Raw genomic sequence first — 15,227 nt, forward strand, 5'->3', positions numbered from 1 at the left:
AACGAAAAGTGTAGTTTTGAGGTGCGTTCACACATTTTTCATGCCGAAACATTTAGGCTGCTTTAATTTCCTTAAGCTGCCTTTCCAATATATTTTTCTTTTTGCTGTGATTTGTCTTCTGTTCCTATGCATCTCTACGTACTTCATGCTTTTCCTATGCTTCTCTGCAGTGTTTTTGTATGAATAAAGGGTAAGGCCGTAGCCAGAATTTTTATTGCGCGGGGGGGGAGGGGTATACACAAATTAGAAGACACGTCAAGAATTTGTTTACAGGCTTGTTTTTACGTTTTTATAAATCGGAAACAACTCGTTGATTCAACTCCCCTAATGGTAAAAGGTCACAAACAAATTGTCCTTAATAAATAGTTCTACATCTCTGCCCGCCTTGTTGTAGGTTGACAAGTATAAGTTGTATTATGTTAATTAAATTAGAAAGCGCTTTCAAACTACTACGTGTGTAAGTCGACATATACAAGTTGTAATATGTTAATTCGATTAAAAAGCGCTTTCACACTCCAAAGTCGGGCCTTTCACAATGGTGAAACGTTTGATACTATCTTTCTCATGAAGAAATTAAGTTGCACTTGAGTCTTCTCTTGGCGAAGTACAGAACTATTTTGCTGTTGCTGTCACATAAAGATTTTTCAGTAATTACAACGACTAATATTATTTTGCTGTTGCTGTCACATAAAGATTTTTTCAGTAATTACAACGACTAATATTATTTTGCTGTTGCTGTCACATAAAGATTTTTCAGTAATTACAACGACTAATATTATTTTGCTATCGCTGTCACATAAAGATTTTTCAGTAATTACAACGACTAATATTATTTTGCTGTTGCTGTCACATAAAGATTTTTCAGTAATTACAACGACTAATATTATTTTGCTGTTGCTGTCACATTAAGATTTTTCAGTAATTACAACGACTAATATTGTTTTGCTGTTGCTGTCACATAAAGATTTTTCAGTAATTACAACGACTAATATTATTTTGCTGTTGCTGTCACATAAAGATTTTTCAGTAATTACAACGACTAATATTCAAGCAAATAAATTTTTCAATTTCTATAATGTCTCAGTAAAAATTGAGAATCCGAAAAGCAAATTGAATTCTCTGATAGTTTCTTGTTTTGTGTTTAACTAATCCAGCAACAACTAATGACAGCAAACTAATGCAGAAACACTGAGATCAAGGAAATATTTATAAAAGGTTATGTATACCTAAATAAAGTTAAAATTAATAAAAGTCCAGAGCTTACCAGTGTTGTACCGTTAGTTATTTTATTTTCCTTTGCTATGGATAATATCTAATAGCAAATCTTTGGAAATAGCTAGTGAAGCCGGCTCGCCTTCCGTTGATACTTCCACTTGGCAGAAAGAAGACTGACTGATATTCGCACTTTGAAAACACTTAGCTAGGCTTAGAAACCGAGGGCAGACTAATAGTGGGAAGCATTCTTGAGTACTGCTTTTTAGCGTCAAATTCAAACTATTACCATCAGCAAGCGATTAATCTGAATGATTTTTTTCTCGTAAATAGCAAACTTAATGAAATAAATAAGATTCGAGGAAACACAACTTCGTTAAGTTGATTAAATAGTAGTAAGTAATTGTAAGTAGTTTAAGTAGTGTAAGTACTTTGCTAACTAGTAGTAAGTAATTGGATTGACGACGCTTCTTGACTACTAAGGTCCCTGCGTCGGCCCTGCAGTGTGTTGCTACAGTAGGGTTCGATCTCTGGTTCCCATATTACCAAGCTAATCTCAAACCCACTGCGCCACTACAGAACAAAAATTAAGTCAGGTATGGGGATTGATCCACTACTCCAGATACAGCTAAAGCTCTTATAACGTCCGGCTTCTCCACTTACTAGTCCAAACGGCCAACCTGACATGTGTATTAAAGCAAAAAAGCATGGTTGATTTTAAAAAAAGATTGCCCTTTCATTTTGTATATACAATAGATTTAGAATTTGGCAATACTGTAAGCCAGCCTCAATTGAAGTTGACATTAGCGACAAAGTTTAGGCTTAACGTACCAAGGACAGTAGAAACGAAATCTTATTTCTTTGATTGGATTAAACAGAAACTTGCATAGCCGTATATGTCTTTTAACGGAAAAGACTTCAGGTGCAGCCACTGGTAATAACAGTAAAGAAATAAAAAAAGTGTTAAAAATAACAAAAAAGGGCACATGGGTGAAAAATCAGAAAAAAAAGAAGCTAAAATCAAACAAAACTGAACAGTTTAAGAAGGAATCCTTAGAAGCTGTAATTGTCGTTAGGAATCAACAGACTGTTAATTTTGTCATCTTACGAGCAAAAATCCTACGAATTTAACTAGTTTTTCATAATTGAGCTTGGCAACACTGACAAAAAAAATGTGATACTGGCCTTAAAACCTCACAATTTAGAAAAATCCAACAGGAGAACTTATGCCGCTTTTTAGGTATGGATAGACCTAAAATAAGTCCAGGATACAAAATGGTATAAGTGAGTAAATAAATGCTGAGAATCATTTTTTTATGTCAAAACTTTAGCGTTTTTTATGACGGAGGCATCGGAAAAACGTTTGTTCCTAGCCTTACACCTCCCACCTCTGTGAAGGCAAGCATTTGTATCTGGGAAAAACCTTAGATACTAAATTCAAAATTTAGCATCTGTAAGATATTTGGTAAAATTCGGGACTTATTCGCTTCCTGGCATCTCATTCATAGGCCTGCTTTTGTGAATGTGCAATAATTTTATTCGAAGGAGATGATTCGAAGAGATATCAATTATAATACTAAAATATAGATAATACAAAACAGCGTGCTTAAAATAAGCATGTTTCAGAGAATCTTAACTAAGATCTGCAACGGGGTAGGGGTATTATGGCTACCATGTAAGGAATAACAAGCTACAGCTCCTCGTTTGCTCTTTTATATAATAAACGTAGCTCCTGGCCCCACCCTTTCCACCTCTGTGCGAGTAAGCCTATGAGTAAGACCTCTTATCTATCACTCAAAATGCTTCTACAAGTGGAGAGCTGTCACCTTCTACGCAACTATTAGGCAACCTCAGTCTGAGCACATTCTTTTAACGTATGGAACAGAAGTAGAGAAAAGAAAACTCTCTATTTTCTTTCTTTTATTTTTCATTCTTACTGTCTTTTCTTTTATTTGTCATTCTTGATTCTACCGCACTATTTTTCACGGAAATTTGAAAATTGAAAACTTCAGAGCAGTCACGTCAGTCGGAGGAGAGAGGAGGAGGGCATTTTCCACTGGAATTTCACTGTTTTTTTTTGTTATTTCCATTGATTTTTGTATTTGCTATTCTCATTAAACGTATATTAACGTCATGCAACTAAAATATTATCTCTTTTTCTTTTAATTGTCATTCTTGCCTCTACCACACTGTTTTTCACGCAAATTATAAACGGAAAACTACAGAGCCGTCACACCAACCGGGGGGGGGGGGGGTTTCATCCAATATTTTGAAAACTACCTTTCACAGAAATTTAAATTATCTTATGGTATTTTAATTAAAAAAGTATCCCCCCCTCGAATTTTCCTAAATTGACGCAAATGCTACAGGGCGGTACATAGATTCTAGAAAATGGTAAATTTTGAGGATCTTAACTAAAATAAAACTACTTCTTCTTTAACGAATATGGTTTTTCCTTTCATTCAGTGAATTTACCTACCGAGCGTTAAGGATGAATTCAACGCAATTTCTATTTCAAAATCTTTTTGCCCCTTAAAGAAAACCTACAAATAATTTAAAATTTCGCCATTTTCAAAAATGTCAGAAAGACCCAAAATACATTTTATTATGCAACTAGCCAAATAGGTTTCTAACCTTTTAGTTTATTAGGTTATTTTTTATTATTTTATTTTTTATTATTATTTATATTTATTGTTATTTTTTATCAGTTTATTTTTATTAGGTTACAGATTATTAGTAACCTATTAGTATAGCCAATATGTTTCTAATTAATATTGCATTCTTCTCCGTCATTTTTGTGGAACTAGCCGAATCAGTTTCTATCAGAATTAATGCTGAATTTCTTATTCTTACAATTTATTCTTTATTCGCCCAAATTTACTCTTACAGTTCCAAAAGAATTCTGTATTCATTTTCAAGTTTATAAATTATGTAGATACTTTATTAATTATCTAACATTTTGTGAAAAAACTCATATAATTTCTTAGAATTTATGCCTATCTTTTGGGAATGTCTTGAACTTTAAGACTAAAAAGGCTCTTTGATGTATAAAAAATAAAAGACTAAAAAAGGTTTGTGCTTAGCTCATTATATATATGAAAAAAAAAGCTGACTACTAGAAATAAACAAAGGTAGATAAGATCAGATATTTTATTTCAAAAATGATATAACATTGAACAAAAATGCAAAAATGGCCACACTATTTAAGCATAGAGGCTTAAACAGTGTTGTAAAAAAAAATGACTTATCCACCCAATATTAAAAAAAAATTGAGAAAAATTCTTGTTGGGATAAAAAGATGGTGAAGCAAAAACTGCAAGTATTTTTGTTCTCTTTACTTCAAACACCAATGAAGGATGACACATTCGTTAAAACAAGACGTAGGACTCAATGCAGATTTAGGATTACATACAGTAAAGACTGAAGTACTTACCATCTGCACTTTTTGACTTCTTTTCAGGAGGTATTTCCTGAGGTTTTTCCTCAGCTTTCTTTTTTTCAGGTTTGGTTTCAGCCTCAGCCTTAAAAAAAATTAATTATATAATAGCTGTATAAAAAAATAAAATAATGAAAAAAGGGCTATTCTTGTTTATATCCTGAGGTTTTTCCTCAGCTTTATTTTTTCCATGTTTGGTTTCAGCCTCAGCTTTAAAAAGTAAATTATATAAAAATTATATTAATAAATAAAAAAATAATGAAAAAAGGGCTAGAATGCATCTTGTTTATATCCTGAGGTTTTTCCTCAGCTTTATTTTTTTCATGTTTGGTTTCAGCCTCAGCCTTAAAAAATAAATTGTATAAAAATTATATTAATAAATTAAAAAATAATGAAAAAAAAGGCTAAAATGCGTCTTGTTTATATACAATACCGGGTACCGCATCAGTTCTCGGCTGGATAAATTTAAAGCTCCTTAATTTAACGGAACAGGTCTGTCATTTCGAAATAAATTGACGGACAGGTTTTTTTCCCAAGTATTTTCTTTTCCCAAAAGTTTTTGGGATCCCAAGTTTTTTTTTCTAGACGTTGAAATAGAGGCATCTACCGAAAGACCTACTTTTTTCTTCCGTTATTTGTTCTCTGACTGTAAATTTTCAGCTCAACGTTTTTTGATTAGCTGAATTTTTGCACTAGCTGAATTCAACTTTATATTTTTGATTGGCTGAATTCAGCTTTCAGACTAGCTGAATTCAGCTTTCAGACGAGCTGAATTCAGCTCTACGTTTGATTATCTGAATTTTCCGCTAGCTGAATTCAACTTTTTATTTTTGATTAGCTGATGTCATCTTAGCATTTTTTCGATCAGCTTATTTCAGCTCTACATTTTGTTTTTTTTTTACCTAAGTTCAATTCAATGTTTTGGATTAGCATAATGTAGCCCTACATGTTTTGATTAGCTGAATTCACTCTATATTTTTTGAATCAGCTGAATTCAGCTTTACATTTTGAATTAGCTAAATTCAACTATATTTTTGACTAGCTGATTTAATTGCATTTTCTTATTAGCTGAATTAAGCTTTACATTTTTCGGTTAATTGAATTCGGTCTGTAATTTTGGTTGGCTGAATTCAATTCAATATTTTTTCGATTAGCTCAATTCTTAAATAATTTCTGCAACCACACTGGCTAATCATAATAAAACATAAAATCGCGAGAAATGAGAAAACGAGGACAATAAACAGCCCGTGTTTATAGCTGAATTCAGCTTTACATTTTGGATCAGCTAAATTCAACTGTATTTTTGACTAGCTGAATTAATTGCATTTTTAATTAGCTCAATTATGCTCTACATTTTTCGGTTAACTGAATTCGGCTCTATAATTTGGGTTGGCTGGATTCAGTTCGACATTTTTTCGATTAGCTCAATTCTTAAATAATTTCTGCAACCACACTGGCTAATCATGATAAAACATAAAATCGCGAAGAAAGGAGAAAACGAGGACAATAAACAGCCCGTGTTTTATAGCTGAATTCAGTTCTGCATTTTGGATTAGCTAAATTCAACTGTATTTTTGACTAGCTGAATTAATTGCATTTTTAATTAGCTGAATTATGCTCTACATTTTTCGGTTAACTGAATTTGGCTCAATGATTTGGGTTGGCTGAATTCAGTTCAACATTTTTTCGATTAGCTCAATTCTTAAATAATTTCTGCAACCACATTGGCTAATCATGATAAAACATAAAATCGCGAAGAAATGAGAAAACGAGGACAATAAAAAGCCCGTGTTTTATAGCTGAATTCAGCTCTGCATTTTTTGATTAGCCGGAGTTAGCCCTACTTTTTTAGATTTTCAAGAACATATTCGGATAACTCTTTTAAAGGAATTCCTATTTAGTTGAAATAAAAACTTTAGCTGAAAAAAAATACCTGGAGAGCTTTTACAGCATCTGGGACATTGGTCACGAGTTTATCAACTTCAGGCTTGTTCAACAGTTCTGGAGGTTTTTCCCAAACTGAAGTTCTGCTTGAGGGATTATAGAAAAATACTCGTCCATCTCCTGTCCAAACGACACACCTATAGAAAGTATCAATAAATAATTATCAAAAATAATATTAGTATATAATTATAATACATAGTATAATTAATACATAGTTAATGATAATTAAGTATTATTATATTTAATTATTTATAATTAAATTATTTAATTTTTTATAATTTTATATATTTAATTAATTACATTTAATAATTAAATATAATTAATTATAATATAATTAATACATAGTATAATAATTATAATACATAGCATTAAAGCAGTAACAGAAGAGAAACCAACTTCAAAGAAATATTAGCATATCTCCGGTCAAAACAACACACCTATACAAGATGTCAAAAGGTAATTAATGATAGTGATACAAATAACAACACAGAAATTACAGTGACATCCTAGGACTATCGACATTCTAGGAATTGTTTTCGTGGCATTACTTTACAGTTTTTTTTCTCTTTTTTAAATAATTTTTGATGGTTCCAAATTTAGTCAGCAAAAATTTGACGAGTTTGCTTTAGGTTCCAATTCACTGGAAGGATGAATAGACTTAAGTTACTGCGAATGTCCGAAAATGGTGTATGACATTACCGGTAAATGTCTGAAATACCTTTTATTTTCTCCTTGGATTTAGTCAGCGTTGCCAGTCAAATTTTCCCTGAATAACCCATTTCTGAGACTTATAACTTAATTTAACTTAGCTAACTGCAACCTTTACCATCAAAGCTCGCATAAAACTGAAAAAGCTGATTCGCAAAGCTAATTGAACCCAAGCAGAAAAAGAAAAAAGAATTTCGGACATTCACAGGTGAATGTCGACATTAACCAGATTTCGCACTTTCACAGTAACATATATAGATACAAGACCTGACTTGGTTTCCTTAAAACACACACAAAACGAACTATATATACATACAACCGTCCGAGGAAGGACGGCCGCGATCCTCTGAATATTAACCATAATTGAAAAAAAAGAAGAAGAATAAGAATAAAACCAGGTATCAAAATTCTGCTGAAGTTGAAAGAGTGCACAAATTTCTTTTTGACCTATTGTAAAAAAAAAAAGTAAAAATACTGCCGTTTATGAATATTTCTAAACAAAAGGAACATTGTGGCACCCATAGGAGCGGTTTAAGGTTTGGCCTTCCACTCTTTTGAAACTAGGCCAATATAAATGAGTGCATTTTCTTGAAAAGCCGATCGTAGACAGTATTTTGTAACATACAACCAGAGTATACCCTACCTACCCGGAAAAGTACCAACTCTACATGCCCGTTGTAAGCGTACGACAAGAAAAAAAGAATTACCAAGGAGTGCCAGCAACAGGAGTGCTTGAAACAGGCCTCGACTTGTCTTGTTGAACAGCCGGCTTGACAGACTCTGCCTCCTCCTTTTTCTTCTCTTCTTTGGGTTCTTCTTTCTTTTCCTCTTCCTTTTCCTTTTCCTCTTCTACGGCAGCTACAGCTGTTTCTGCCTCGAATCTCTCAGGTTCTGTAACAGCTGGCGCGATTGTTGTTGCTGGCGTTGTTGTTGCCATGGTTACTGATACAGCTACTGGTGCAGGTGTTGATACAATAACTGGTGCTACCGTTGCAGGAGGTGCGGGAGTTGGTGGAGCAGTGACGGATATGCCTTGAGCAGCAGCAAGTTTGGCAGCTAAAAAACATGACAAAATGAACATATTCCAAAACATTAATAAAAAAGATAATCTTTCAGAAACAGTAGCCTCCACAAATAAAGAAATTGAAACCATTTACCACACGCATATTGAGCTAAATTTGTTTCTCACTTCCACCCCCTTTGTTTTATTTCCTTGCAAAATACAGAAGTCATTAATCAATACCACAAGCTTGATCTCACCTTATCAATGTCTGAAAGCAACTGAACAATATAAGTAAAAAAAAAAAAAAAAAAAAATAACAAAAAACAGTCCAATAAATCAACGCCATAGATATATGTCGTTACGTTACATACGAAGAAGTTAGGTGGTAGTTCCAGGAACAAGTATCTAAACCAGCATTTTGCATAATTCCGAGATACGAGGAGTCATGATATATACTAAAATGAAATATTTCCTATAAACTGAAATAAAAAAATATTTCCATTTCTAACAAACTCTTCTAACTCGCTCCTTTATAACCAAATCACGGTTGGGATCAGAAGTGTGGCTACCTTGCCTTTCAAAATAGTTGGGACCATACGGAATTAAAAAAAGCTCCGTCTGGGAAATCTAAAGCACAAGGCATCAAAAATTGTCTTGTGAGAAAAACCGTTGGAGAAACGTCGTTGACCTTGTCGTTGACGCTGCCCTTGACACCGTTGACCGACGTGTCTCCTGCCCCGTTGACCCTGCAGCAAATGCGGCAGCAGCTGAGATCAAACCCAGGGCCTCGTATTGCCAATAAGAGTTCAATCCATTGTGATAAAGAATTATGGGAACCGCATTTTAAAACAGTAATTCGAGAGAAGGGGAAAAGATGAGAGGCCTCGGGTCCAGGATTGCGTGACTCTTTGGTACATGTACCTAGGATGCGTACTCTCCTTTTCAATCCTGCTTTATTCTATGGTTGTATCGCGTCCACTCCCCATAAAATTCCTCGAACATTCAAGTATTTGAAGATATGGCTCTCAATTTACATTTTAATCGAATTCCAACAAACGATAAAGAACCATTTAGAAGATATAATTTTTCTTCATCGGAAGAAATCTACCCTAAAATAACCGAAAACAATATAAAAATCATTTCTAGAGGTTACTTATTTTTACCTTTAAATCAATAACAGTTGGCCATCTCATGATGCTTTCCTAAATTTCCGCAATTCTTTTACTCCCCAACCCCCTAGATTTCCATGACGATCCCTGTTTATTTCCTCTTTAAAACCTATCAGAAAGGTATCGACACAGTTTGGTATCGTCTACAGCTAAATTTCTCAATACTTGAGCCCCATGTATACTGCACTTTCCCTTCGTTCTCCCTTTTTGTTCACCACTTCTTTACTAGCATTTCCGCATTCAATTTTATAATTTTTGGGAAAATGTTCAGGAAATGTTTGGTAATTTGTATTATATTTAATCTATTCACTTGTTCTTCTTTTAAAGTCGTGTCTGTTTTTTTGTACTTATTCTCCATTCTCCTACTTTTTTAACCCCGTTTAACCATTACCTTTTCTATCCGTTTGACTTCATTCCATATGTTTTTTATTTTTTTTTATGGCCTTTTCTTGTGATTTTTGCTTTATTTTTAAAAAACTCGGTCTAGCCATTTCTGAAATTAATCTGCTTTAAATAAGTTTCATTCATTTTATTCAGATAAAACTTGGATGGTTAAGTCGCTTTTTACTTTTTTTCTTGATTTCTGTCCGACGTAAAATGCAAATTCAAAAGATTTAGTCAAATGATTTGTTTCAATAGATATTATCAAGAAATAAACCAAACATAACAAATCTTTTTTTATACAGAGTGAGAGGGACATTAAAAAAATACGCCAATTTTCTTTCATCAATGTGATGACTCTAAAGTTACGAGTGACAGAGAATGATGAAGGTTAAAAAAGTACGCCAATTTTCTTTCCTAAAGTTACGAGTGACAGAGTAAACGAAAACTCAAAAAAATACGCCAATTTTCTATCATCCATGTAAAACCTACAGTTGTTCTTTGTGACTCTTCTGAGGGTCCAAAAATTGTCACAGAAGCCAATGTCAGAATTCGGAGGAAAAGTGGATTAAATTTGGCAAAAAAGCATCCACGGAAGCTGAATCGTGGAATCCTCCTCCACCCTGACAACGCCTGAGCGCATCCTCATGCGGTATAAAAGATTTTTTGGTATAATTTGGATATTAATCGCTGAATCATCCGCCTTAAAGCCCAGACAAAGTCTCTTTGATTTTTTATCTCGGAAACAAAAGAAAAAGTTGAAAGATCCCATTTTAATGTAGTAATAAATTAAAAAAAAAGAGTCTTAAAGAAATCTACAGATTTCTACAAAAATAGACTAAAAAGAAGAAGCACCACATGGAAAAATATATCGTCCTTGACATAAAATACGTTGAAAATATATCTCCAGCAGCAGAATAATTAACAAAGAAATACAAAATTCCAAGTACTTTTTTCAATACCCTTTGTATAAAAAGAGAAAATTCCATAAGCAGACGAAAAGGTGAGGACATTCATTTTTGGATGTGATTACTCGTCCAAACTTATTAAAGAGAACCATTCCCCCCTAGAGGTGGTTAAACATACCTTCACGTGTCAGAGAACTACCAAATGTGGAAGAACTACCAGAAAATCCTGCTGAACAAGCGGAAAAGAGGAAGAAAGAAAAATAAAGAGGAAAAAACTATATATATATATATATATATATATATATATATATATATATATATATATATATATATATATATATATATATATATATATATAAATAAGTTGTCTCTGTGTGTGTGTGTCGAGTGATGTCAGGTTTGTGTGTCAACTGACGTCATGTTTGTTGATTGACGAAATTACACACCGGGACATCGGGACACAAATGACGACCGGGACACCAGGACAGGGAATATAAATGACGACCGGGACACTCAAAGAGAAAGCGACCGGGACACAAGGAATGTTCGAATAGCAATCACCATCAACAAAGCACTGGGACACAAATGACGAACGGGACACAGGGAATATAAATGACGACCAGGACACTCAAAGAGAAATTACAGACCGGGACACCGGAACACAAATGACGACCGGGACACCGGGACACAGGGAATATAAATGACGACCGCGAAACTCAAAGAGAAATTACAGACTGGGACACCGGGACACAAATGACGACCGGGACTGGAAACAACAACAACAGGGACGCCGAGGGGCACAGGGGGATATATAAATGACGACAGGGACACAGGGAATGTTCGATTAGCAATCACCATCAACAAAGCTCAAGGGCAATCATTAGAATAATGAGGTATAGATCTGAATACAGATTATTTTTCCCATGGACAATTATATGTTGCATGTTCAAGAGTCCGTAAAACTGACAATTTATTTATATGCACAGACAATGGGACAGCCAAGAATGTCGTACATTCGCAAGTTTTACGTAGTTATATATATATGGTGGCGCGAAGCGCCCCCACCAACTAGGTGTTGGGATGGTGCGAAGCGGCACCCGAACAGCTAGTATATATATATATATATATATATATATATATATATATATATATATATATATATATATATATATATATATATATATATATATATATATATATATATATATATATATATATATATATATATATATATATATATATATATATTCTCAATATTTGCAGACGGGTGTAGGGCTAAATTGCAAGACTTTGTAAACAAGATTTTTATTGATCACACGTTGTGCCTTCGAAGCTAGCGATAATTGGGTAGTCGGTATTTCACCTTCACTTCATATACAATTAATGGGTTACCGGATATAGCCACTTATTATGTGGGATACTCCCTCCTGCCTGTGAAAATGCGAAATATTTAAGTATCTTGGTTAGAACAATACCTTCTAAATCTTTAAGTGCCTGAGGTTTCTCCCAAACAGAGGATCCAAGCTTAGCATTATAGTAATAGCTTCTTCCGTCAGGAGCTGTATGTTCACTCCATTCAGCTGCACGGGCTACAATCTCGGGATCGATCTACAAAATAAGCCATGTGAAAAATAAAGCCATATATATATATATATATATATATATATATATATATATATATATATATATATATATATATATATATATATATATATATATATATATATATATATATATATATATATATATATATATATAGATATATATATATATATATATATATATATATATATATATATATATATATATATAATAGTGACAATGTCCGCTGGGTTTTTATATATTTTTATAAACTTTTATAAATTAACTCACGGGTTGTCTGGATTGGAAGACATCATAATTACAAAAAAAACAAAACATAAACGTAATAATAAAAACAGGACAGAATCTAAATCTAACAAAAACACAAAATCTATTAAAATGCATTTAAAAAATCTCTATACAATATATTATTCTCAAAATCTATGTGCATTACATATATTTAAACAAAACAAGATCTATGTATTGAGTTTAGAGTAGTAAGTTTAACTGTTATTTTGAAACTAAATTAACAAGCTGGTTTTCTGTGTTTTGTTAAACTGACTGTGAGTTACGTTGATTTTAGCTACGTTACATTTGACAGAAGTAACTGAGTTACTAGCTTTCCTTCTTTTTTTATTTTCTTTTTTTATCTCTTCTAGTTCCTGGTGTTTTACAATTATTGATTTCTTTTTGGTCATTTTTCTTTTTGAAAGTTCGTATTGTTCTTAGTTTAACCATTCTTTGTTCATGACTTCATTTTCTTCTCCTTTTTTTTATGCTATGTTCTGGATTGGATAATAATGGGTCAACGGCTAAATTGTATTTTTCTTTTATTGTACCGATTTCACTTTGTACTTTCTTCTAATTCTTTTGTGATCTTTTCATTTCAAGCTTCTTCTTTTTCCTTTTTATTTCCACATCGCTTTCTGGTTTTCCATCGTTGTTAGCTCCTTATCATGTTTTTCCGTTTTTTTAAGCTAGGTTTCAAATTGAAAAAAATAATTCAATTGCATATTTGTTTATTCCGCTTTTTTTGCTTTTATTTGCAATACCTTGCACTTTTCTATTGATTTTTTCGGCTTCTAAAGCAACGAAATAAGATATGCGAGGTACAACAAAAACTAAGTAAGAAAATGAAAAAGATATCGAATAGTGAAACAAATTGTATGGAATATTTGCCAAATCCCCCCCCCCCATCTCGCTAACATAGGATTTTGAAGTCTACTTTTAAACCTTGAATTTAGCCCAACAATAATACGTATAATAGGACCATCACAATAAAATGATAACAATTCAAAAACCATAATTTTGCAAATACTGCAAGTACACGTACTGCAAGACAACGCCTGTTGTCTTTTTACGTTTTCCATTCTATTTTTTCTATCTTTTTTTTCGTTTATTTTTCTCTTTTTTTTACAACTAATTTTAGATTGAAGTAGCTCATATTTTTAGAGTACCTTAATTGTACTTTTTTGGCTTCTAATATCTTTGTTTCCTTTAAAGTCCGAAAAATTTTTTTTACTGGGGAGGCCTTGGTGCTTAGAGGGGCGAAATATACACAAGCTATTCGTTTCCTCTGGACTTCCTTCGTCTATCCCGCTTCCTAGCCTTTTTTTTTTATAGTGAACTATAGTTGACTAGTTCCACTTTAGATTTTTTATTCTGCAAACCTTAACATAATAAATAAATGAATATGTTTTTCTATATGTTCTTTATTTATACTTTCTTTATTCTTGACGTATCTTTATTGTTTATTTTTTTCTTTATGTTCTTCTTCTTTGGATATCCATGTAAAAAAAAAACAAAACAAAAACAAAGCTAGTTAAAAACTTCCAAAAGACTTACCACTGTAGCCGGAGGCTTGGACACATCAACGGGTGGTACGTTCACGGGAGGTACCGACATATCCATGGGTGGCATAGTCATCGGGGGCATCATCCCCCCTTGCATCATACCTTGCTGCATGGGTGGCATTCCAACACCAGGGAACACTATGAAATATAACATTAGTTAACGTAAAAGATAAAAAAAAGAAAAAGAAATTTAAACTGAGCAATCTGAACGATGAAAGTAGTTTTTAATGGAATTATTACTTAAGGTCTGGTAATTCCTTTGGATAGATGTCCAAAAACATGAAGTCCAGGGTCTCTCCCCTTTCCCAACAAAGGGCATGTCGCTTCCTGATCTCACATAACCAGACCACTAGACCCAGACACATAACCAGATCACTTGATCTTACTTCCCGCAGAGTTTGGTCGAGATCCAACAATCCTTTCTGGTAATCTCAAAATGACATGAATTTAGGGACTCCCTCCCCTACAGAGGACAAGTTACGTCCAGACACCCAAAAGATCCAACTGAAAAACATGCACTGGATTTCGTCAATGCTTGGTTAAGGTCCAATATTGCCTAAATGACAATAATTTAGGCAAGTACCCCCCCCCCAACAACACCTATAGAGATCAAGCTAGGGACAACTTGAGACTCTTCCTCTTTTTTCCAACCAAGATCTGACTGTGCCTTTTAGTGAATGTCCTGACAACAAAATTTAGAAACCCTCTACCCGCGTTATCAGCAGATGTTGGACTGTATCAGACAGCCGAAAGGCACAGATAAAAAACTAGCTTTCACTTCCCATCAAACTTGGTTAACATCACAACCTCTTCTGGTTGACATGGAAATGAGATTTCACACCCTCCTCCCATTCTGTCACCTATGGTATAATAAAAATTCAATCACTTAAACCCTTGGTCTCAGCTGTAATTTTAGAATAGCTCGCTGTTCATAAAACACATCAGGAACTTAACGCAAAAGCCTCCAGTCAAAGTTCTTTAGAGCTCTGATAAACAAATCATGGAAAAACAACGTAATGTAAAAGTGAACGC

The 15,227-nt window shown here is 33.4% G+C and overlaps 1 protein-coding gene across 1 annotated transcript in view; it reads right to left on the reverse strand.

Annotated features, from left to right (window-relative positions):
• The window catches only part of LOC136035663 (transcription elongation regulator 1-like), a 119,738-nt gene that overhangs the window by 69,455 nt on the left and 35,056 nt on the right, over positions 1 to 15,227 (reverse strand). The window contains exons 9-13 of the mRNA XM_065717572.1: positions 14,188 to 14,333; positions 12,237 to 12,369; positions 8,008 to 8,356; positions 6,582 to 6,729; positions 4,646 to 4,733 (exon numbers count right to left, since the gene is read on the reverse strand). Of these exons, the coding sequence (XP_065573644.1) occupies positions 4,646 to 4,733; positions 6,582 to 6,729; positions 8,008 to 8,356; positions 12,237 to 12,369; positions 14,188 to 14,333 (864 nt within the window). The remainder of the gene's footprint in view (positions 1 to 4,645; positions 4,734 to 6,581; positions 6,730 to 8,007; positions 8,357 to 12,236; positions 12,370 to 14,187; positions 14,334 to 15,227) is intronic.

This window comes from Artemia franciscana, chromosome 14, assembly GCF_032884065.1.
Source record: "Artemia franciscana chromosome 14, ASM3288406v1, whole genome shotgun sequence".
Lineage (NCBI taxonomy): Eukaryota > Metazoa > Arthropoda > Branchiopoda > Anostraca > Artemiidae > Artemia > Artemia franciscana.